This window comes from Anolis carolinensis, unplaced genomic scaffold (assembly GCF_035594765.1).
Source record: "Anolis carolinensis isolate JA03-04 unplaced genomic scaffold, rAnoCar3.1.pri scaffold_17, whole genome shotgun sequence".
In the NCBI taxonomy this organism is placed as follows: domain Eukaryota; kingdom Metazoa; phylum Chordata; class Lepidosauria; order Squamata; family Dactyloidae; genus Anolis; species Anolis carolinensis.
Window position 1 is genome coordinate 4,266,384 of NW_026943827.1, and position 24,512 is coordinate 4,290,895.

At 45.3% G+C, this 24,512-nt stretch overlaps 1 protein-coding gene across 2 annotated transcripts; it reads right to left on the reverse strand.

Annotated features, from left to right (window-relative positions):
- Nucleotides 1-2,091: 2,091 nt before the first annotated feature.
- Nucleotides 2,092-22,887, reverse strand: LOC134294561 (zinc finger protein 658B-like). Of its 2 annotated transcripts, none has more exons than XM_062966100.1 (2): nt 22,120-22,887; nt 2,092-6,922 (listed from the first exon to the last, which is right to left on the reverse strand). In XM_062966100.1, the coding sequence occupies exon 2, from the start codon at nt 6,443-6,445 to the stop codon at nt 4,925-4,927; it is 1,521 nt and encodes a 506-aa protein (XP_062822170.1). In that variant the 5' UTR covers nt 6,446-6,922; nt 22,120-22,887; the 3' UTR covers nt 2,092-4,924. The 2 variants fall into 2 exon arrangements, with proteins under 2 accessions (XP_062822170.1, XP_062822169.1); XM_062966099.1 differs by lacking the exon at nt 22,120-22,887 and adding an exon at nt 10,610-10,727.
- Between the last annotated feature and the right edge of the window lie 1,625 nt (nt 22,888-24,512).

Consider the following 24,512-nt stretch of genomic DNA (forward strand, 5'->3'; position numbering starts at 1 on the left):
CCAGCCCGTTTAGCTTGGATAAGTGAGACTCTACTGTATTACTATACTGAACTATACCACTATACTGTAATATTATATGTAATATATAACATATAATTAATATTATTATATGGTACTAGCTGTGCCCGGCCACGTGTTGCTGTGGCAAAGTGGTGGTGGTATTGGTTAAAAATTGTTGTGTAATTTTTATTTGACGTTATTTGCATTTTTTATTAATTTTATTGTAAGTTATATTTTTATTTATTATATTTTATTATTTTCTTGTATTATTTTTAGTTATTTTCTGTTATTATAGTATTTTATTGTATTAATTTTTAGTGTTTTTTATTATTTTTATTGGGTTGCTAGGAGACCAAGTTGGAGGAGCTTAGCCTTCTAACTGGCAGCAATTGGATAAAAGCAATTATTCCTCTCTCTCTAATTAGGACTTTATTTTTCTTTTCTTTTTGTTGTATCAACCTAGAGGCGTGGATGATGGGTCGTGTTGTCAAATTTCGAGGTTGGGGGGCCTGTAGTTTTGTTGTTTTGTGGGTCGCCGTGATGCCATCACTCTTTTATATATATAGATAATTATTAGTATTGTATAAAATGATAATATTATTATCAATATCATATGTATATACAATATATTATATTATTAAAACTGTTATAAAAATATTATATTATAAATGAGGGCGGGGGCCAGGTAAATGACCTTGGAGGGCCGCATCCGGCCCCTGGGCCTTAGTTTGGGGACCCCTGGCATAGAACAATATTAGCATTATATATTACTATATTGAACTATACCACTATACTGTAATATTATATGTAATATATATCATATAATTAATATTATTATATGGTATTATTAATATTATATTGTATAACATTATAATATTATTATCAATATTATATGTATATACAATATATTATATTATTTAAAATGATATAAAAATATTACATTATAAAACTGAATATATATTATAAATTATAAATTATCATTTATATCATAAATGATCTTGGAGGGCTGCATCCGGCCCCTGGGCCTTAGTTTGGGGACCCCTGCTCTAGACTGTGCCCTGACTTACAAGAAGCACTGCTTGAATATCAAGCAAAAAGTGGTGCTGGAAAGAATATCATATGAAAGCTGACTGACACAACCTGGGGATCACAACGAGACACAGTGAAGACCTCGGCCCTTGCACTCTGCTACTCTGCTCCTGAATACGCGTGCCCAGTGTGGAACACATCTCACCATACTAAAACAGGGGATGTGGCCCTTGGTGAGACATGCCGCATTATCACAGGATATCTACCCCAACACCACTGGAGAAGTTATACTGTTTAGCTGGTACTGCACCACCTGACATCCGTCGGGAAGTAGCAGCCAGCAATGAAAGGACCGAGGCAGTGACATCTCTGGCCCATCCTCTGTTTGGATATCAGTCAGTACGCCAACACCTTAAATCAAGAAAGAGCTTTCTAAAATCTACAGAGATTCTCACAGGAACACCTCAGCAAGCGAGAGTCCAAAAGTGGCAGGGCAGAACCCATAACCTCAGTCCATGGCTGATACCAGATGAGGGACTCCCTCCTGGGCACGTAGAAGACGCTGAACAGATTGCGTTCTGGCACCACGAGATCCAGAGCTGATCTTAAGAAATGGGGCTAGGAAGTGGAGTCCGCGACATGCGAGTGTGGAGAAGAGCCAACCACAGACCCCTTACTACAATGCAGCCACAAGCACATTGGGGGGTGCAAGGCTCACTTCCAAAAAAGGCACAAGAGTGGCTTCTCAAACAGGCAGGGGGAAATCTCTCTTTCAAGATCCCAACCACTGCCACCATTAAATGTGGGACACCCTGCCCACAGCTCTTTCCATTTAGGCCAAGGGAATCTTCCTCTTAATATCCCACGCCTTTTCAAGATGGGATCTCTCAAATCCCACCATGGCAGGGGGCCATCCTTCTTTCAGGATCCCAGCCACTGCCAGCTAGAAACCCTTGAGTCTGTGCTGTGCGTGTATGAGAGGATGTGACACGGAGGGGAAGGATGAGAGACAAATCTTCCGCTGACTCTAAGTAGAGCAATTCACCACTCAGGAACACTGTCTTTATTACAAACAAAGAATTATTTATTTATGGTTTCTTTAGTCCAAAAAGCGTAACTGGTTGCAAAGGTTTACTTCTTCCGTTTCATTTGTACATCATATAGATAATATCTTTCATTCTGTAACATCAACCACTTGACTGGAACTTTGTCTCAACAGTATTCCTTTTCCTCAGCTCTATCTCACTGGAAACTTAAACCTAACTGACTTCAGACATCTTCTTTCTAGCTCACTGGCTAGAGAACTTCACTAACTCACTCTTTTTAAAACATTCCCTCCTTTTTCATCCAGCTAGCTCCGCCCCTTTCGTGCTAGCTTCGAAATAGTTGCATTTCTACGTTACCATGGTGACACATAGCCAATCAGCAGTAGCCAACTCCTGCCCACCTTGACCACTGAATCAACATTACATAACATAGACAAAAATCCCCAATAAAATAGGGCTTTCCGTTACAGGGGACCTTCTCACAGCGACACCAGAGGCACTCCAAGCGGCCACCTTCTAGTCAAAGGAAATCTAGTATCATGCCAAGTTTTAACTTTGTGTTATTTTATTTTCCGTGTCAGGAGCAGCTTGAGTCGCTTCTGGGGAGAGTGCGGATGAGCTCCCTCTATCAGCTCCAGCTCCATGCGGGGAAATGAGAGAAGCCTCCCACAAGGATGGTGAAACGTCAAAACATCCGGGCAACGTCCCCTGGGCAACGTCGTTGCAGACAGCCAATTCTCTCACTCCAGAAGCAACTCAGGTTGCTCCTGACACGAAAAAACAAAAACTTTGTGTTATTAAAATACATTATAACTGTACTCTCAATTAGTTTCTGACATGATAGATCAAATAAAATCACTGGGCTTCCACCGTTACTGAGGCTCAACCAACTCAGATGCTCCACCATCCTGTGCTTTCCAAATTTTATCTTCTATTTTTAAAGGTTATTAACTTAAAATCTGCATGAACCAAATCTTCTAACCTTCCCATTTGTGTGAACATGTTTGTACGATTTCCCAGCAAAGCGACCAGACGTGGTCTCTGAAAGCCTCATTCATCTAACAGACCTCACTCTTCCCTGAACACTCGGCATCAAAAGAATAGCAATCCTTTGGGTTCAGAACAAAACAAGCTGACGACCAAACTTGGAACACAGAACGTGGGAGTTGTAGTTCACCCTGCATCCAGAGAGCATTCGGAAGCCCACCAATGACGGATGTGGACCAAACTTAGCACACACAACCCTGATGACCAACAGAACACACTGGAGGGGTTTGCGGGATAGACAAGGCAGTGAAAAAGAATCAATGGTGATCAAAGCAGTGAATACATGTTGTATAAAGCATAATAGGAATAATAATGTCTGAATCAAGACAATTGAATCCAAACCCATGCCACCAACACAGAGGAAGGGAATGATGTTCAAAGGCGCCCTAAATTAAACATTAAACCCCATTTTGGGCTAAAACCAGGTCTACCAACCCCTCCAGTTTCAGCCGTTTTGACCCTTATAAATCCCCTTCTTTTTTTGCAAATAAAAAATAAAAAAGAGATTAAAAGCAAGAATACAAAAAGGCAGAAATTATATATAATGTTTCAACTACATTAAACTAACTACTAACTACATGAGATACAAACTAAATCAGAAACACGCACATTAACAAACAATTACCTACATAGACACACAACTGAACTAACAGACAGACAGGGATACATGCCTAAAAGCCACATTCTATCTGTTAATTTTTATCTCTCATTATTCTACTCCCTTTAGATAATATAATATAACCACACTTCTATTTCCGATTAACACTCTTCCAATGAATAAATATTACAACTGACATCTGCCCATCTTGTTTTGGCTAATTTGCAGGTCTTCATAAGCCATTCTTTTTTGCTTTGGAATAAAACATTCCTTCCATCCCTGTGTGGTGTTTCCTCACTTACCGCGGGGATTACGATCCGCAAAGTAGGAACAATATTTTAATTTTAATATTTATACAGTACATTATTTTATTTACCCCATTGCTGCTGCTTCTCCTCCTCCTCAGGGCTGCCCCCTTGTGGCTCTGGTTGCCTCTGCCAGGGAAAGAACGACGCTCTGTGAGGGAGCGAAGGAGGGTGGGCGGCAGTGGTGGCGGAAGGGCCTGGAAGAGGCGGCCACACTCCTCTCCTGCCACCGCTCCAGACGGCCGTGCCGCGAGACGTGGAGGACTCGGAAGAGGAGGGGACTTGTCCTCTTCCTCCTCCTCTCCTTCGAGAGTCAGGCTGCCGAGGGAGAAGAGGAAGAGGATCGCTAGGAACAAGCAGCGGGGCACCCTCCAAGCCTGGCTCGTCCCTCAGCCATGTGCCCTCCCTCCCTCCTTCCCAGAGCGACGTTCCTTCTTCCCTGGCAGAGGCAGCCAGAGCCGCATGGCAGGGCCAAAGCAAGGAGGCAGCCCTGAGGAGGAGAAGCAGCAGCAGAGGGCTAAATAAATAAATAAATTTCCTGCGAAACAGGGAGTCCGCAATAAGTCCACTGTATAGTCAATTCATATTTTAGTATCTCACAGTAACTATCCATGTTTTCATTCGAAATTGATCATCCAACATTCTCAACATATAAAACTATAGTTTCCTATAATCTTAATTACTTCCAGAATGGAAGGCATTTTAGTTCGATCTTTCTACAAAACATCACATGTGATGAAATGTCACAACTCTGAGCTTGCATTTCCAAAATTTGCAAGTCTTGCTTTTGACACTCTGGTGTCAATTAACAACATTCTCTCCAGGGTGAACTCTATGATGTCTATGTATAATGTTATTCCGTGAAAAGCTCTGTCCACACACCATGCATTTCTACGGTTTCACCCCATGTGAGTCCTATGATGTGAACGTAGACCTGAACTACGAGCGAAGCTCTGTCCACACTCCAGACATTTATAGGGTTTCTCCCCACTGTGGGTCCTTTGATGTGAACTTAGGTTTCCACTTTGAGCGAAGCTCTGTCCACACTCCAGGCATTTATAGGGTTTCTCCCCAGTGTGAGTCCTTTGATGTGAACGTAACTCTGAATTGTGAGTGAAGCTCAGTCCACACTCCAGGCATCTAAAGGGTTTCTCCCCAGTGTGAGTTCTTTGATGTGAATGTAAAGTTGCAATCTGAGCGAAGGTCTGTTCACATTCCAGGCATTTATAGGTTTTCTCCCCAGTGTGAGTTCTTTGATGTGAATGTAAAGTTGCAATCTGAGCGAAGCTCTGTCCACACTCCAGGCATTCATAGGGTTTCTCCCCAGTGTGAGTCCTTTGATGGGAACGTAAGTTTCCCTTCTGTGTAAAGCTCTGTCCACACTCCAAGCAGTTATAGGGTTTCTCCCCTGTGTGAGTCCTTTGATGTGAAACTAGATTTCCCCTACGAGCGAAGCTCTGTCCACACTCCAAGCATTTATAGGGTTTCTCCCCAGTGTGAGTCCTTTGATGGGAACGTAATCCTGAACTATGAGCAAAGCTCTGTCCACACTCCAGGCAATTATAGGTTTTCTCCCCAGTGTGAGTCCTTTGATGGGAACGTAGTCCTGAACTATGAGCAAAGCTCTGTCCACACTCCAGGCAGTTATAGGGTTTCTCCCCAGTGTGAGTCCTTTGATGTCTACGTAGAGTTGAACAATCACTGAAGCTCTGTCCACACTCCAAGCATTCATAGGGCTTCTCCCCAGTGTGAGTCCTTTGATGTAAACGTAGCCCTGAACTATGAGCAAAGCTCTTTCCACACTCCAGACAGTTATTGGGTTTCTCCCTAGTGTGAGTCCTATGATGTGAACGTAGACCTGAACTACGAGCGAAGCTCTGTCCACACTCCAGGCATTTATAGGGTTTCTCCCCTGTGTGGGTCCTTTGATGTGAACTTAGGTTTCCACTTTGAGCGAAGCTCTGTCCACACTCCAGGCATTTATAGGGTTTCTCCCCAGTGTGAGTCCTTTGATGTGAACGTAAGTCTGAACTGTGAGTGCAGCTCTGTCCACACTCCAGGCATTTAAAGGGTTTCTCCCCAGTGTGAGTTCTTTGATGTGAATGTAAAGTTGAAATCTGAGCGAAGGTCTGTTCACATTCCAGGCATTTATAGGGTTTCTCCCCAGTGTGAGTCCTTTGATGGGAACGTAGTCCTGAACTATGAGCAAAGCTCTGTCCACACTCCAGGCAGTTATAGGGTTTCTCCCCAGTGTGAGTCCTTTGATGGGAACGTAGTCCTGAACTATCAGCGAAGCTCTGTCCACACTCCAGGCAGTTATAGGGTTTCTCCCCAGTGTGAATCCTTTGATGTGTCTTCAGCTTTCCATGCTGACTAAAGCTCTTTCCACAATCGATACATTTATATGCTTTCTCCTCCATGTCAGCAGTGTTATGTATATTTAATTCCAATAAGAACACTTGATTCTTGTTTTTCCCTTTCTGATTACTCACAGCAGTGGGTTCAAATTACAGGAAAGTAGATTCCATCTGAACATTAAGAACTTCCTGACTGTTAGAGCTGTTCAGCGGTGGAACTCTCTGCCTCAAAATGTAGTGGAGGTTCCTCTGGAATCTTTTAAACAGACGCCAGATGCTCATCTGTCAGGGGTACTTTGGATTTTCCTGCACGGCAGAGGCCTGGACTGGGTGCCTCATGCAGTCTCTTCCGACTCTATGGTTCTACTCTATAATCTGAAGTGAATGTAGGAATTCAGCAAGATCAGACCCTTGAGAGGAATCCTTTTTCCTAGAGGACTGGTTTCCTTACTACACTTTGGTTTCCAAATGCCTTAATATCGACTAGAAGCTGGTTCGTTTCCCATCACGGCAGGGGTGGCTCCAGAGAACTCTCAAGTCCTGGTCAAGAAAGAAGAAGCCAAAGGTTAGACATGAAGCCGCATACCTCTGGCTCAAGGCAAACAAAGCGAAAAAGGAAAGAAGAAAAGGAAAGATGGAAGGGAGGAAACACAGAAGGACAGGATAAGAGAAGGAAGGAATCATAGAAGGAGAGAACTGAACCCTTTTCCAATATTGGAGGGCCACACCCATTTCATTGGGTCAAACTCAAACGTGGTTAAAGGAACACAAGGCAGGCAGGTAGAATCCCATCCAACATTCAAGGGTGTAACATATTCTGGATCATGGGTTTCCGTGAATTACCAGGATTGTGCTAAATGCTCAAAGGAACAAGGATTTCTTTATTGGTTGTGCCGTTATCTCCCCTGCCACAGGGACTCCCAACTCTGCTTCCTCAGCATCTCAAAGGGTCACTCCGGCCACATTTCCCAAATGAATCTTCCAAGCTAACAAGGACCTGCATTCCCAACTGGCTAATTCAAAGCCACGTTGAGATTGACAAGGAGGAGGAGCCGGGTGCTTCTCCCTCAGCGCATCTGCCAGTGGTGAAGCATGAGCTTGCCCTCCCTCAACTGCAGCCTTGTTGCCTCAAGGAAGCTTCTGGCCCTCCCCACCCCTGTGATCCCGGCCAGAAGGAGAAGGAGGAGGAGAAGAGAGAGGAGGGAACAGGGCAGCCTGAGAGGGAAGGAAGAAAGGAAAGAAATGGGGTTTTCATGCAGAAAGGCCTTTGAACCCTCTCCTGCCCAGCCCACATTCCTGGGACTAGTGCCCACCCTGCCCACTTTTTGTAAAGACCTAAAATCTTGTTTGTTCCAATGTGCCTTTGATTGATTCAGTTCACTAAATGACTGGATCTCTCTAGCCATAACTTAATTCTCGGCCCCTGCACTTTACTATTGTCCCTGCCCTGGATTTGTACTGTACTAATCTGATTGGCCCTTCCAGCCTTAACTTATCATCTGCTTTGCCATCAGCCCTGCCCTCTCAGCTGTATTGCACAGGCCTTTCCCTTGCCCCAGCTCGGAGTTTCAGGGCCAGAAAAGTAGATGGAGGAGGCAACAGAATGGTTTGCCCCAAGGCAGCATTCTTGCACCGACATTATTTAACATCTTCACGAACGATCAGCCACTACCACCACTCAAAAGGGTGCTGATGACCTCCAGCTACTACAAAGAGAACCACCTGAAGCCTAACCACCTGAAGCTTTCCACCTACGTAACCGTGAAGCCAACAGGATACTGAAAGAACTCGAACACTGTTTCCATCCTAAATATCTTGGTGACACCTCAGATCAAACACTAACATATAGGAAACACTGCATGAACACCAAGCGCAAAGTAGCTGCACGCAACAACATCATGTGGAAAAGTAAGTACTGTCAGTGCATGGGGTGCAGACCCACAAGTAATAAGAACATCAGCCCTGGCCTTGTCTTTCTCAACTGCTGAGTGAGCCTGTCCTGTCTGGAACAAGTCTGCCCATGCGAAGCAGGTGGACATAGCACTGAACGAAACATGCAGAATCATCACAGGATGCCTTAAACCAGGGGTCCTCAAACTTTTTAAGTGGAGGGCCAGTTCATGGTCCCTCAGATTGTTGAGGGGCCAAATTATCATTTGGAGAAAAAAAAAAACAAATTCCTATGCACACTGAACATATCTTATTTGTAGTGCAAACCCCACCTAACAACATTTATTTATTGATTTATTTGCTACATTTATACCCCCACCCTCTCTCAACTCAAAGGAGACTCAGAGTGGCTTACAAGTTGTATGTACATACAATATATTATTATTATTTTTTGTGTCAGGAGCAACCGGAGTTGCTTCTGGAGTGAGAGAATTGGCCGTCTGCAAGGACGTTGCCCAGGGGACGCCCGGATGTTTTTGATGTTTTTACCATCCTTGTGGGAGGCTTCTCTCATGTCCCCGTATGGAGCTAGAGCTGAAAGAGGGAGCTCATCCACACTCTCCCCGGGTGGGATTCGAACCTGGCAGCCTTCAGGTCAGCAACCCAACCTTCAAGTCACGAGGCTTTTATCCCCTAGGCCACCGGAGGCTCCTATATATTATATTATTAGCATAGTACAATATTAGCATTATATATGAATATATTGTACTATACCAATATACCATAATATTATTAGTAATATTACATTTAATATATAATATATAATTAATATTATTATATTATACAATATTATTATATTGTATTATTATTATTATTAGCCGCCCTGAGTCCCCTATTGGGTGAGAAGGGCGGGGGTAGAAATACTGTAATAAATAAATAAATATTATATTGGATTACATTATAACATTATTATCAAGATTATATGTATGCACAATATATTATATTATTACCATAGCACAATATTAGTAAATGAAAGAACAATACAATATTTAAAAATAAAAACAGTTTTAACCAACATACTGAAAACCTTTCAGGATTTCAATAGGAGGTTTGCCTGCTTCTGGGCAAAGTTAAGTAGGATTGTTGTTGTTGTGTGCCTTCAAGTCATTTCAGACTTTGGGCGAGCCTAAGTCTAAAACTGAGGGCAGGGGCCGGGTAAATGACCTTGGAGGGGCGCATCCGGCCCCCGGGCCTTAGTTTGGGGACCCCTGCAGTAGAGTCTCCCTTATCCAAGCTAAACGGGCCGGCAGAACGTTGCATAAGCAAATATGTTGGATAATAAGGAGGGGTTAAGGAAAAGCCTATTAAACATCAAATTAGGTTATGATTTTTCAAATGAAGCACCAAAACATCACGTTATACAACAAACTTGACAGAAAAAGTAGTTCAATACGAAATAATGCTATGTAGTAATTACTGTACAGTAGAGTCTTGCTTATCCAATGTTCTGGATTATCCAACACATTTTTGTAGTCAATGTTTTCAATACATCATGATATTTTGGTGCTAAATTCCTAAATACAGTAATTACAACATAACATGACTGCCCAGAGGACACCCGAGGGGGGTCGGGGAGGAGGGGGGAGGGACCGGGTTGTGGTGCAGATGGTTAAGAGCCAGACGCAAGAGATCCCTGCTGAGCGAAAGAAAGAAAGGCCGAGGGTTCGAAGCCCATGTCGGATCCACCTCCCTTGTCCTTGACCTTCATCCAGAGAGCACTGTCGACCCAACCAAGGATGGATCCGGATCAAACGTGTCGCTGATGATGGGACTTGCAGTACCTTCACTGACACTGTGACCCACACTGAGAATGCACTGGGACCAGACTTGGCCCAGAGAAGCCCCTTGACCAACAGAAGACACTGCAGGGGTCACTGGGAATGGGCCTTGGTTCTGGGAGTCATAGTCCACCCACATTCAGAGAAACTGTGACCCACATGGACAATGGACTGGGACCAGACTTGGCCCAGAGAAGCCCCTTGACCAACAGAAGACACTGCAGGGGTCTTAAAATCCCATAAACAACAGAGCAGATGGACAATGTAAACACAACGGGATAAACAGATGAAGAGAAACCACTGGAGCAGGCCTTCAGGCCCGTGAGGCGTCCCGTGGAGACCCGTCTGGGGAGGAGGGCATCCTGGGAGTTGTAGTCCTCCCTCCCTCCGCCAGCCGAGGACGGGCCTTGCCGACAGTCCCGCCGCCAACCGGGCCCCTCCGCCTCCCCCTCGGGCACCCCAGGCGAGCCCCCCTCCCTCCCTCCCTCTCCCCACAGACCTCTCTCTCTCTCTCTCGGCCTCTCCGTCCTCTTCCTTCCCGCCTCACAGACACAGACCAGGCCTCAGGCCAGGCCAGGCGCCGCCATCTTCCCCCTCTTCGTCTTCCTCCTTCCCCGGAGCCCGCCCCCGCCCCTCCCATTGGCTGAGCCCGGGACGCCCCGCCCACCGGAGGCCCCCATTGGCTGCGTGCCTCCCAACCCTCCTCTGATGGGCGGAGATGGAGAAAGATGGCGGCGGCCGAGAGAGAAGGCGGCGCCGTGAGGGAGGGAGGGAGGGAGGGCCGTGTTCTCGGAGGGCGGGCGGGCGGGCGGGCGAGCGAGGACTCCCAGGCCTTGGCCGGTCACCCCGGACCCCGCCAGGCAGGAGCTGCAAGGCCAAGAGCAAGCCAGGAGAGTCAAGACAAAGATCCACCCAGAGGAAAGGTGTTCTTACCAGACATCAAGGGAACCACTGACCGCATAGGCAAACTGATGAAGAAACACAACCTACAAACTATCTACAGACCCACAAAGAAAATTTTGTATCTCATGCAGTAGTTAGTTTCCTGTGTAGTTGAAGCATTATATATACAGTAGAGTCTCGCAGATCCAACCTCTGCTTATCCAACGTTCTGTATTATCCAACACAGTTTGCCTTTTAGTAGTCAATGTTTTTGTAGTCAATGTTTTCAATACATTGCGATGTTTTGGTGCTAAGTTCATTAATACAGCAATTACTACATAACGTTACTGTGTACTGAACTGCTTTTTTCTGCCAATTTGTTGTAAAACATGATGTTTTTATCAATGAATTCTCTGAGTGCCTTTTTCTCTGGCTCTGACATTACACATAGTTTTGGTTTTGGTAATTTGGCGTTTGGGTCTATTTCAATCGCACAGTCAGTTTTCCTATGGGGGGGGCGGGTAATTGGTGACTCTCTCTTTCGCTGAAAACATCTGCAAAATCCTGATAAACTTTGGGGATGTTCTCCATTGGCACATCTTGTTCTCCATTGGCACATTAGCACCCCTTCCGGCTTTAATTCTCTTATGCGCCTCAGAGAGCTCTCAAAGTTGCAAGTCCCATCCCAGAATGTGTTTACGGGCGTTCAAAACAGATCTTGGCCATTTCCCGATAGTTCCAGCCATTAAGGACAGTTTTGTACTTCCCTGCTACTTGTAGATACTAATTCAGTTACTACTGACAATGTTGCGAAGTTTTGTGCATCCAGGGGATGACTGGTCCCAAAAGTGACCAATGTATCCAGTAATCATCTCTCTTGATAGACCTCTGTGTTGTATGTTTTTGCCCTGTTTCCCTTTCCGATCCCCCCCCCTGTATTGTGCTTTTGTAACTTTATATTTTAAATGTACTAAATGTACCAAGTTTGTATGTAACTGTGACCTTTATTTCCTGTGCTGGTCTATGACCGAAATAAATGATTGGATTTGAAATTTGGTGCAGATCCATTGTTGTTCGCATTGACAGTGCTGTCTGGATGGAGGTGAACTATAATTCCTATAAATCAAGGTGACTTTCCCCCAAAGCCCTCCTGCATTTTTGTTGGTGATGGGGGTTCTGTGTGCTAAGTTAGGCTCAGGGCCATCCGTGGTGGAGTCCAGAGTGCCCTTTGGCTGCGGGTGAACTATAAATCCCAGTATCTACAACGGCTATAAATCAAGGGGAATTCCCCCACAAACCTCCCCAGTATTTTCCTTTGGTCATGAGGGTTCTGTGTGCCAGTTGTGGTCCAGGTCCGTTGTCAGTGGGGGTCACAGTGCTGTGTCTTGATGCAGGGTGAACTACAACTTCCCTCATGTGGAGTCAGTCCCAAACTGTGGACCTGTGTCTTCAGGCGAAGCGTAACCCCATCTAGCACAGACTGTAACCCTATAACCTCTTTGGCCTTCTGACTGACCAGGAGGACCTCCGTCTTGTCTGGATTCAGTTTCAGTCCATTCACCCTCATCCAGACCGTCAGAGCTGCCAATCACCAGTTCAGGACCTGAGCAGCCTCCTGAGCGGGAGGAGGAAAGGAGGAGCGGAGGTGAACGTCATCTGTGAACAGGTGACATTGAACTCCAGAACTCCGGATGATCTCTCCCAGCGGCTTCATGTAGATGTTCAACAACATGGGGACAAGACTGAACCCCACGGGACCCCACAAGAGAATGGCCGTGGGGCCGAGCAGGTGTCCCCCAGCAACACCTTCTGAGAGCGACCTTCCAGGAAGGAAAACTGCCTCCAAGCCCTATTCCCGTGAGGCATCCCAGAAGGAGACCGTGGTCTATGGTATGGAAGTCGGAAGTGAGGTCCAGGAGAACCAACGGGGACACCCTCCCCCCGTCCAGTTCCCTGCTGAGATCATCTGCTGAGGAGACAAAGACTGATTCAGTTCCATGACCAGGCCTGAAGCCAGACTGCGCCCGATCTAGACACTCACTGTCTTCCAAGAACAACGGGAGTTGCGAGGCCACCACACGTTCCGTGACTTTGCCCAAAAAGGGGAGATTGGAAACTGGCCGGAAGTTGACCAATTGAGTGGGGTCCAGGGATGGTTTGTCAACAGTGGTTTCATTACAGCTTCGTTTAAGCCATTGCAAGGAGAAGATGGGGTGATGGCGACAGGGGACAGGGAAAAGGCAGAACTACTTAATGCCTTCTTTACCTCAGTCTTCTCACAAAAAGAAAGCCATCTTCAACCTCAGCAACATGGAATGGACGAAGGATTGGGGGAAATCCAACCCCAAATAGGGAAACAAGTTGTCCAGGAACACTTGGCCTCTCTAAACGAATTCAAGTCCCCAGGGCCAGACCAGCTATATCCAAGAGTACTGAAGGAACTAGCGGAAGTTATTTCAGAACCACTGGCAATTATCTTCGAGAGTTCTTGGAGAACGGGAGAAGTCCCAGCAGATTGGAGGAGGGCGAATGTGGTCCCTATCTTCAAGAAGGGAAAAAAGAACGACCCAAACAATTACCGTCCGGTCAGCCTCACATCGATACCAGGCAAAATTCTGGAAAAGATCATTAAGGAAGTGGTCTGCGAACACTTAGAAACAAATGCGGTCATTGCTAATAGTCAACACGGATTTACCAACAACAAGTCATGACAGACTAATCTGATCTCTTTTTTCGATAGAGTTACGAGTTGGGTCGATACAGGGAATGCCGTGGATGTAGCGTACCTGGATTTCAGTAAGGCCTTCGACAAAGTCCCCCACGACCTTCTGGCAAACAAACTAGTAAAATGTGGGCTAGACAAAACTACGGTTAGGTGGATCTGTAATTGGCTAAGCGAACGAACCCAAAGGGTGCTCACCAATGCGTCGTCTTCATCATGGAAAGAAGTGACAAGTGGAGTGCCGCAGGGCTCCGTCCTGGGCCCGGTTCTGTTCAACATCTTTATTAACGACTTAGACGAAGGGTTAGAAGGCACGATCATCAAGTTTGCAGACGACACAAAACTGGGAGGGATAGCTAACACTCCAGAAGACAGGAGCAGAATTCAAAACGATCTTGACAGACTAGAGAGATGGGCCAAAACTAACAAAATGAAGTTCAACAGGGACAAATGCAAGATACTTCACTTCGGCAGAAAAAATGCAAATCTAAGATACAGAATGGGGGAAGCCTGGCTTGACAGCAGTGTGTGCGAAAAAGACCTTGGAGTCCTTGTGGACAACAAGTTAAACATGAGCCAACAATGTGATGCAGCAGCTAAAAAAGCCAATGGGATTCTGGCCTCATCAATAGGGGAATAGCGTCTAGATCCAGGGAAGTTATGCTCCCCCTTATTCTATTCTGCCTTGGTCAGACCACACCCGGAATACTGCGTCCAATTTTGGGCACCACAGTTGAAGGGAGATGTTGACAAGCTGGAAAGCGTCCAGAGGAGGGCGACTAAAATGATTAAGGGTCTGGAGAACAAGCCCTATGAGGAGCGGCTTAAAGAGCTGGGCATGTTTAGCCTGCAGAAGAGAAGGCTGAGAGGAGACATGATAGCCATGTACAAATATGTGAAGGGAAGTCATAGGGAGGAGGGAGCAAGCTTGTTTTCTGCTGCCCTGCAGACTAGGACGCAAGGGAACAAGGGCTTCAAACTACAGGAAAGGAGATTCCACCTGAACATCAGGAAGAACTTCCTCACTGTGAGAAGGGCTGTTCGGCAGTGGAACTCTCTCCCCGGGGCCGTGGTGGAGGCTCCTTCCTTGGAGGCTTTTAAGCAGAGGCTGGATGGCCATCTGTCGGGGGTGCTTTGAATGCGATTTCCTGCTTCTTAGCAGGGGGTTGGACTGGATGGCCCAAGTGGTCTCTTCCAACTCTACTATTCAATGATTCTATGATAATGCTAATATTGTGCTATGCTAATAATATAATACAATGTATGTACATACAGCTGCTCTGAGTTCCCTTCGGGATGATTAGGGTGGGATATAAATGTAGTAAATAAATGTAGTAAATGAATAAATAAATAATTTTGGTCTTAAGCTCGCCCAAAGTCTGAAATGACTTGAAAACACACAACAACAACAATCCTAATTAACCTGACTATCTCATTGGTCAGAAGCAGGCCCACACTACCTATTGAAATCCTGATAGGTTTATGTTGGTTAAAATTATTTTCATTTTTAAATATTGTATTGTTCTTTCATTGTTATTGTCGTTGTTTTGCACTGCAAATAAGGTATGACGCAATGGAACAATGGCTTCAAACTACAGGAAAGGAGATTCCACCTGAACCTCAGGAAGAACTTCCTCACTGTGAGAAGGGCTGTTCGGCAGTGGAACTCTCTCCCCGGGGCCGTGGTGGAGGCTCCTTCTTTGGAGGCTTTTAAGCAGAGGCTGGATGGCCATCTGTCGGGGGTGCTTTGAATGCGATTTCCTGCTTCTTGGCAGGGGGTTGGACTGGATGGCCCATGGGGTCTCTTCCAACTCTACTATTCTATGATTCTATGATAATCCTCCATGAAGTGTCTTACGTTTGTAATGAAATAAGACAGCTGTTTGGGGTCCCCGTTGAACTTCGCCCGAAATTCTCCCTTCCCAGGCATTTGGCTCCTTCCCGACAGGCCCGTGGGGAAAACTGATGTCCCCTGCCGAGGCATCTCGTCCTCATCGTCCTGTGGACCCTCCCCGGCCAAGGGACGGGGTTCAGTGCCTCTCCCGGGCAGCCCTCTCCTCTGCTCCCGTTGCTCGACTGTCGCCCTCCAGGACTCGTTTACCTGCCGCTGCATCAGATCCATCTGTCGAGAGAAAGTTTCTTTTTTTTTTTTTAAATGATTTTTATTGAGTTTCTACAACACATAACCATTAAAAACTACGACAACCAAAAAAAAAACCCCACACATACACATTTACATACTTATTGTACTTCCCTTCTTCCCTTTTGGGGATCCATTTAAGTCAACTTTATAATTGTTTTTCAGTCCTGATTGTATTGGTATATCCAAATTAATTCTTCCGTAACAAGGCTTGTTTCTTACTGCATGTCCATATACTTTTTATATTGGTCCCAGTCCGTCTTTTTTATTGGCTGTCCTCTATGCATCTTCAGTAAAAATGTTAGTTCATCCATGTCCCTTATATCTTCAATTTTCTCAAGCCATTCTTCCTTCCCCGGAATTAATTGTGATTTCCAATGTTTTGCATAGATAATCCTTGCAGCTGTATTAATATATGTAAATAATTTATCGTTGTTTGCATTAAATTTTGTTTCTGAGTCTGTCAAATTTAGTAAATAGTATTCTGGTTTCATTGGAAATTTTTTCCCTAATATTTTCTGAGATTCTGTATGTATCATTTTCCAGAATTTACCAACCTCGTTGCATGTCCACCAAACATGATAGTACGATCCAATGTGGTCTTTACATTTCCAGCAGAAAGTTTCAAACCTTTCCTCCATCGCATCTAATCTCCTCTCCATCCTTCTCGTCTCCGGGGCTCCCTCTCCGTCTCGCTGCCAATCGCCTCCCATCTGGATCTTCCGTCTCACCGTCACTCCCCTGCCTGCGGGTAACTGGGTGGAGGTCAGCGGCTTCCACGACGGGTCCGAGGGGTCTGTCCCCCCTTCGCTCAACGCGGGCGATGGGTTCCTTTCCTCTCTCAACTCCTCGGCACCTCGAGGGTTCGCCTGTTCTTCTTCCAGGAAGAGGAATTCCTTCATGGTTTCTCCTCCATCAGGGTTCATGCTCTCACCGGAGAGACCTTTCCTCACGGGATGAGCCGGAAAAAAAGGGAGTAAAAGCTTAATGTCCGTTCCTGGAAGGTGTAGGACCCAAGAAATAGGCTCACACCGCTGGTCGCAATGGAAAACTTTATTGAATCCGCCTTGCCAAGATGACTGCAAAAGCTTAATGTCCGTTCCTGGAAGGTGTAGGACCCAAGAAATAGGCTCACACCGCTGGTCGCAATGGAAAACTTTATTGAATCCGCCTTGCCAAGATGACTGCAAAAGCTTAATGTCCGTTCCTGGAAGGTGTAGGACCCAAGAAATAGGCTCACACCGCTGGTCGCAATGGAAAACTTTATTGAATCCGCCTTGCCAAGATGACTGCAAAAGCTTAATGTCCGTTCCTGGAAGGTGTAGGACCCAAGAAATAGGCTCACACCGCTGGTCGCAATGGAAAACTTTATTGAATCCGCCTTGCCAAGATGACTGCAAAAGCTTAATGTCCGTTCCTGGAAGGTGTAGGACCCAAGAAATAGGCTCACACCACTGGTCGCAATGGAAAACTTTATTGAATCCGCCTTGCCAAGATGACTGCAAAAGCTTAATGTCCGTTCCTGGAAGGTGTAGGACCCAAGAAATAGGCTCACACCGTTGCTTGCAATGGAAAACTTTATTGAATCCGCCTTGCCAAGATGACTGCAAAAGCTTAATGTCCGTTCCTGGAAGGTGTAGGACCCAAGAAATAGGCTCACACCGCTGGTCGCAATGGAAAACTTTATTGAATCCGCCTTGCCAAGATGACTGCAAAAGCTTAATGTCCGTTCCTGGAAGGTGTAGGACCCAAGAAATAGGCTCACACCGCTGGTCGCAATGGAAAACTTTATTGAATCCGCCTTGCCAAGATGACTGCAAAAGCTTTTACTGACCCTCTTCCGCTTTCCCCCTCAGTATATGGGGTTGTTGCCTCCCCCCCCTCCTTCTCCATCCACACCTCCCTTTCCTTTTGTCCTTTCCCACGTTTGAAGACCAGACCCTGTCATAAATCAGCCTATCCCGCCAAATGGTCTCCTTCCTCTGTCCTCTTGTAGTCAGGTTGCGAGAAGACCAGCTTTGAGGATGCTGTTCTTTATTGCACCCTGACATTGCGAAAGCCACCCACTGCACGACTATCAGATTCCGCCCAGTAGTCCCAGTAGTCAAGTCAAGGAAGGGCTTCATGAGGACCACCGCTCCTCTCGATGTTCCTAAACCAGGCAGTGCCAACTGGATGGCCCCCCACGAGGGTCAACCAAGAATGGGCCACTTGGAAGTCCCTGAACAGACTCAGAAGCGGAGTGGGCCGATCAAAGGACAAGGTGGCACGACCTGGAGGAATCCTCCACCTTGTGTGACTGTGGAGCAGAACTGTGATGACTCATGGGCCTTGTAGTCCCGTTCCTAGTACTATTGTGGCAGACGAAGAGGAAAACATGGGATTTCCGCCGTTTCAGCCAGAATCGGAGCCTCTCCACCTGGAGGATGTTTGTCCTCAAGAAGTCAGCCAAACAAGCCTTGGGCAGAATTCTCCCCCGTTTTCCCGAAAGGACAATTATAATAGAGATAGGGGAGCCAGGGAGGCAAATCGCCGGAGCCTCAGAATCGCTGCCAAACAATTAGCTGATTAGGTCTGCTTCCCTTGGGAAATTCTAAGGAGTCATGCATCTGGACAGAGTTGGGTTTCGCTTCTCGTTCTCTAGGGAAAGGGTTCTGTTGGCGGGAAAACGAGACCCAATATAGGTGCTGCTCGCAAGGGGAACTTTGCGGAGTCAATTGTTCAGCTTGAGGAGAGAGATCGTGTGTGGACTTCGTAACCCCAGTTCCTTGTTTCCCGGATCAAGTTTCCAGCCTTGCCTTGTTTTCACGGACTTCCTTGGACTCTGTTCATGTTTCGTGTTTGCCTCGTTCCAAGCCTTTGATCTAGCCAAGAATCAAGTTATTTTCTAGCCTAGTTGTCAACCTACATTGGACCTTAAAGACTCTGTCATTCCCCACACTATTGCTCGGCAAAGTGTGTGTTTCGGTCAAGTGGATTATAACTTTGGACTCTATATATATAAAAGAGTGATGGCATCACGGCGACCCACAAAACCACAAAACTACAGGCCCCCCAACCTCAAAATTTGACAACACAACCCATCATCCACGCCTCTAGGTTGATACAACAAAAAGAAAAGAAAAATGAAGTCCTAATTAGAGAGAGAGGAATAATTGCTTTTATCCAATTGCTGCCAGATAGAAGGCTAAGCTCCTCCAACTTGGTCTCCTAGCAACCCAATTGCTGTGGCAAAGTGGTGGTGGTATTGGTTAAAAATTGTTGTGTAATTTTTATTTGACGTTATTTGCATTTTTTATTAATTTTATTGTAAGTTATATTTTTATTTATTATATTTTATTATTTTCTTGTATTATTTTTACTTATTTTCTGTTATTATAGTATTTTATTGTATTAATTTTTTAGTGTTTTTTTATTATTTTTTAGTGTTTTTTATTATTTTTATTGGGTTACTAGGAGACCAAGTTGGAGGGGCTTAGCCTTCTAACTGGCAGCAATTGGATAAAAGCAATTATTCCTCTCTCTCTAATTAGGACTTTATTTTTCTTTTCTTTTTGTTGTATCAACCTAGAGGCGTGGATGATGGGTTGTGTTGTCAAATTTCGAGGTTGGGGGGCCTGTAGTTTTGTTGTTTTGTCGGTCGCTGTGATGCCATCACCAACAAAAAAGAAAAGAAAAATAAAGTCCTAATTACAGGGAGAGGAATAATAGTTTTATCCAATTGCTGCCAGTTTGAAGGCTAAGTTCTGCCCTCTTGGTCTCCTAGCAACCCATTCAGCCCAGTGTTAATAAAATAATAAAAAATAAAATAAATACAAATAATACAATAAAATAATAAAAAACACTAAAATAATTAATACAATAAAATACTATAACAAAATAAATAAAAATAATACAACAAAATAATAAAATATAATAAATAAAAAAGATAAGTTACAATAAAATTAATTTTAAAAATACAAATAACGTCAAATAAAAATTCCACAACAACTTTTCACCAATACCACCACCACTTTGCCACAGCAACGCGTGGCCGGGCACAGCTAGTCTCTATATATAAAAGAGTGATGGCATCAGGGCAGCGGACAAAACAACAAAACTACAGGCCCCCCCAACCTCGAAATTTGACAACACAACCCATCATTCACGGCTCTAGGTTGATACAACAAAAAGGAAAAGAAAAATAGAGTCCTAATTACAGGGAGAGGAATAATAGTTTTTATCCAATTGCTGCCAGTTTGAAGGCTAAGCTCCACCCACTTGGAGCCCAATGTGGATGAGCTCCCTCTATCAGCTCCAGCTCCATGCGGGGACACGAGAGAAGCCTCCCACAAGGATGGTAAAAACATCAAAACATCCGGGCGTCCCCTGGGCAACGTCCTTGCAGACGGCCAATTCTCTCACTCCAGAAGCAACTCGGGTTGCTCCTGACATGGAAAAAAAACCCTTGGTCTCCTAGCAACCTCCTCAGCCCAGGGGACAGGCAGATTTAGGCCTCACTTAGGCCTCTTCCACAGATTATCTAATTTGCACTGGATTATATGGCAGCGTAGACTCAAGGCCCTTCCACACAGCTATATAACCCATTTGTAATCTTATATTATCTGCTTTGAACTGGATTATCTTTACCTTAACTACCACCAATTTCTCAATACTTTATTTCCCATACCACCATACTTTGCCACAGCAACAGCTAGTAAAATAATAAAATGGAAAGTAGATGAAGATCAAGGAACCGTGGGATGCATTTACAAAACAATCACAGGAAATCTATACAATATATATATATAAAAAAATACCTTGACAGAAATGTGGAAGGAGGAACTAAGTTGTAATGAGAGAGAAATACAAAATTGGATAAGGGTTGTTGTCTGTCTTCCGGGCTGTGTGGCCATGTTCCAGAAGCATTCTCTCCTGACGTTTCGCCCACATCTATGGCAGGCATCCTCAGAGGTTGTGAGGAATATATGTCCATGTTCCAGAAGCATTCTCTCCTGACGTTTCGCCCACATCTATGGCAGGCATCCTCTGGGGTTGTGAGGAATATATGTCCATGTTTCAGAAGCATTCTCTCCTGACGTTTCGCCCACATCTATGGCAGGCATCCTCAGAGGTTGTGAGGAATATATGTCCATGTTCCAGAAGCATTCTCTCCTGACGTTTCGCCCACATCTATGGCAGGCATCCTCAGAGGTTGTGAGGAATATATGTCCATGTTCCAGAAGCATTCTCTCCTGACGTTTCGCCCACATCTATGGCAGGCATCCTCAGAGGTTGTGAGGAATATATGTCCATGTTCCAGAAGCATTCTCTCCTGACGTTTCGCCCACATCTATGGCAGGCATCCTCAGAGGTTGTGAGGAATATATGTCCATGTTCCAGAAGCATTCTCTCCTGACGTTTCGCCCACATCTATGGCAGGCATCCTCAGAGGTTGTGAGGAATATATCTCCATGTTCCAGCATTCTCTCCTGACGTTTCGCCCACATCTATGGCAGGCATCCTCAGAGGTTGTGAGGAATATATCTCCATGTTCCAGAAGCATTCTCTCCTGACGTTTCGCCCACATCTATGGCAGGCATCCTCAGAGGTTGTGAGGAATATATCTCCATGTTCCAGAAGCATTCTCTCCTGACGTTTCGCCCACATCTATGGCAGGCATCCTCAGAGGTTGTGAGGAATATATCACCATGTTCCAGAAGCATTCTCTCCTGACGTTTCGCCCAAATCTATGGCAGGCATCCTCAGAGGTTGTGAGGAATATATGTCCATGTTCCAGAAGCATTCTCTCCTGACGTTTCACCCACATCTATGGCAGGCATCCTCAGAGGTTGTGAGGAATATATGTCCATGTTCCAGAAGCATACTCTCCTGACGTTTCACCCACATCTATGGCAGGCATCCTCAGAGGTTGTGAGGAATATATCTCCATGTTCCAGAAGCATTCTCTCCTGACGTTTCGCCCACATCTATGGCAAGCCTCCTCAGAGGTTGTGAGGAATATATGTCCATGTTCCAGAAGCATTCTCTCCTGACGTTTCGCCCACATCTATGGCAGGCATCCTCAGAGGTTTGTGAGGATGCCTGCCATAGATGTGGGCGAAACGTCAGGAGAGAATGCTTCTGGAACATGGCCACACAGCCCGGAAGACATACAACAACCCTGTGATCCCGGCCATGAAAGCCTTCGACAACAAAATGGGATAAATTCCATTAATAAAATAAAAAACATTGAAAGATAAAGGAAATGCAACGTAAATGCAACCTTGGGGGCTCCGTGTGCCGAGGGCGGTCCGGGCCCATCCTGGGTAGGGGTCCCAGTGTCCCCGGTTGAGGGCGAACTACAACTCCCAGTCCGTGGCTTCACAGGCCTCAATAGGCCCACACAAGGCCCGTCAGTCAAAGGAGGGCTGAGCGGGACGCAGCCAATGGGGGGCCTCCGGTGGGCGGGGCATCCCGGGCTCAGCCAATGGGAGGGAGGGAGGGGGCGAGGGCGGGCTCCGAGGAAGGAGGACGAAGGAGAAGATGGCGGCCGGCTCGCCTCAGGCCTGGTCTGTGTTCGTGAGGCGGGAAGGAAGGCGGCGGAGGGAAGAGGACGGAGAGGCCGAGAGAGAGAGAGAGAGAGAGAGAGAGGTCTGTGGGGAGAGGGAGGGAGGCAGGGAGGGAGGCTCGCTCGCTCGCTGGGGTGCCCGGGGGGGAGGCGGAGGGCCCGGCCTGCCTCGGGCTGTGAGGGAAGGAGGGGGGACTACAACTCCCAGAATCCTCTCCGCCCAAGACGGGTCTCCACGGGACGCCTCACGGGCTTGGAGGTCTCCCCAGTGGGGTCCCTTCCTCTGTCCGCCCCGTTGTGTCTCTAGGATCCACCTGCTCTCTTGTTTCCCTCATGTTCAGACCTTCTCAGCCGCTTTGGGTCCCGAGAGGGATGGAAACACACATCTATTATTAGTGTTATTATTGTTATTATTATTGTATGACACAGCAAACAAGATAGACATGCTGGATTTCGTGTCACAAAATCACAAGTCGAACACTTCCCAAGTGTCTAGGACTGTGTGACGTATTATTATTATTATTATTATTATTATTATTATTATCATTTTATGACACAGCAAACAAGATAGACATGCTGGATTTCGTATCACAAAATCCCAAGTCAAACACTTCCCAAGTGTCTAGGACTGTGTGATGTATTATTATTATTATTATTATTATTATTATTATTATTATTATTATTATGACACAGCAAACAAGATAGACAGGACTGTGTGATGTATATTATTATTATTATTATTATTATTATTATGACACAGCAAACAAGATAGACATGCTGGATTTTGTGTCACAAAATCACAAGTCGAACACTTCCCAAGTGTCTAGGACTGTGTGATGTATTATTATTATTATTATTATTATTATTATTATTATTATTATTATTATTATTATATCTATTATTCTTACTAGCTGTGCCCGGCCACGCGTTGCTGTGGCGAAGTCTGCTGGTCTGGGAAATCAAGTATTGAGGAATTGGTGGTAGTTAAGGTCAAGGGTAAAGGTTTTCCCCAGACATTAAGTCCAGTCGTGTCTGACTCTGGGGGTTGGTGCTCATCTCCATTTCTAAGCCGAAGAGCCGGCGTTGTCCGTAGACTCCTCCAAGGTCATGTGGGATGACTACATGGAGCGGCGTTACCTTCCCGCCGGAGCAGTACCTATTGATGCACTCACATATGCATGTTTTCGAACTTCTGGGTTGGCAGAAGCTGGAGCTAACAGTGGGGGCTCTCTCCGCTCCCCCAATTCAAACCTGTGGCCTTTCGGTCCAGAAGTTCAGCAGCTCAGCGCTTTAACACGCTGCGCCATCAGGGGATATTATTTCCTAAAGGTTGTGAATATACAGTATTTCTGAATGGTTTTTTTTGTTTGTTGGAGGCAAGTATGAATGCTGCAATTAGGAAAAATGATTAGGATGTAATGGCCTAGCAGCTTTAAAGCCTGGCTGTTTCCTCCCTGAGTGAATTTTTTGTTGGGAGGTGTTAGCTGGCCCTGATTTTTTCCTGTCTGGAATTCCCTTGTTTTCAGAGTGGTGTTGTTTGCGATATTTTATGTGCTTCTACTGTCTGTGGCCCTGAGAAAACAGAGGATTGGCCAGACTTTGATGATGGGAATACTTTGTTGGGAGGTGTTAGCTGGCCCTGATTGTTTCTGTCTGGAATTCCCTTGTTTTCAGAGTGGTGTTGTTTGCGATATTTTATGTGCTTCTACTGTCTTTGCCAGAGGATTTGCCAGACTTTGATGATGGGAATACTTTGTTGGCCTGATTGTTTCCTGTGTGGAATTCCCCTGTTTATTTACTGTCCTGGTTTTAGAGATTATATTGTTCTGCATTATTCTATCCCAGTAATTATTTCATATTAAAGAAGAATCTCACTTATCCAACATTCGCTTATGTTCTGGATTATCCAACGCAGTCTGCCTTTTCATAATCAATGTTTTTGTAGTCAGTGTTTTAAATTCATTGTGATATTTTAGTGGTAAATTGGTAAATACAGTACAGTAGAGTCTCACTTATCCAACATAAACGGGCTGGCAGAATGTTGGATAAGCGAATATGTTGGATAATAAGGAGGGATTAAGGATAAGCCTATTAAACATCAAATTAAG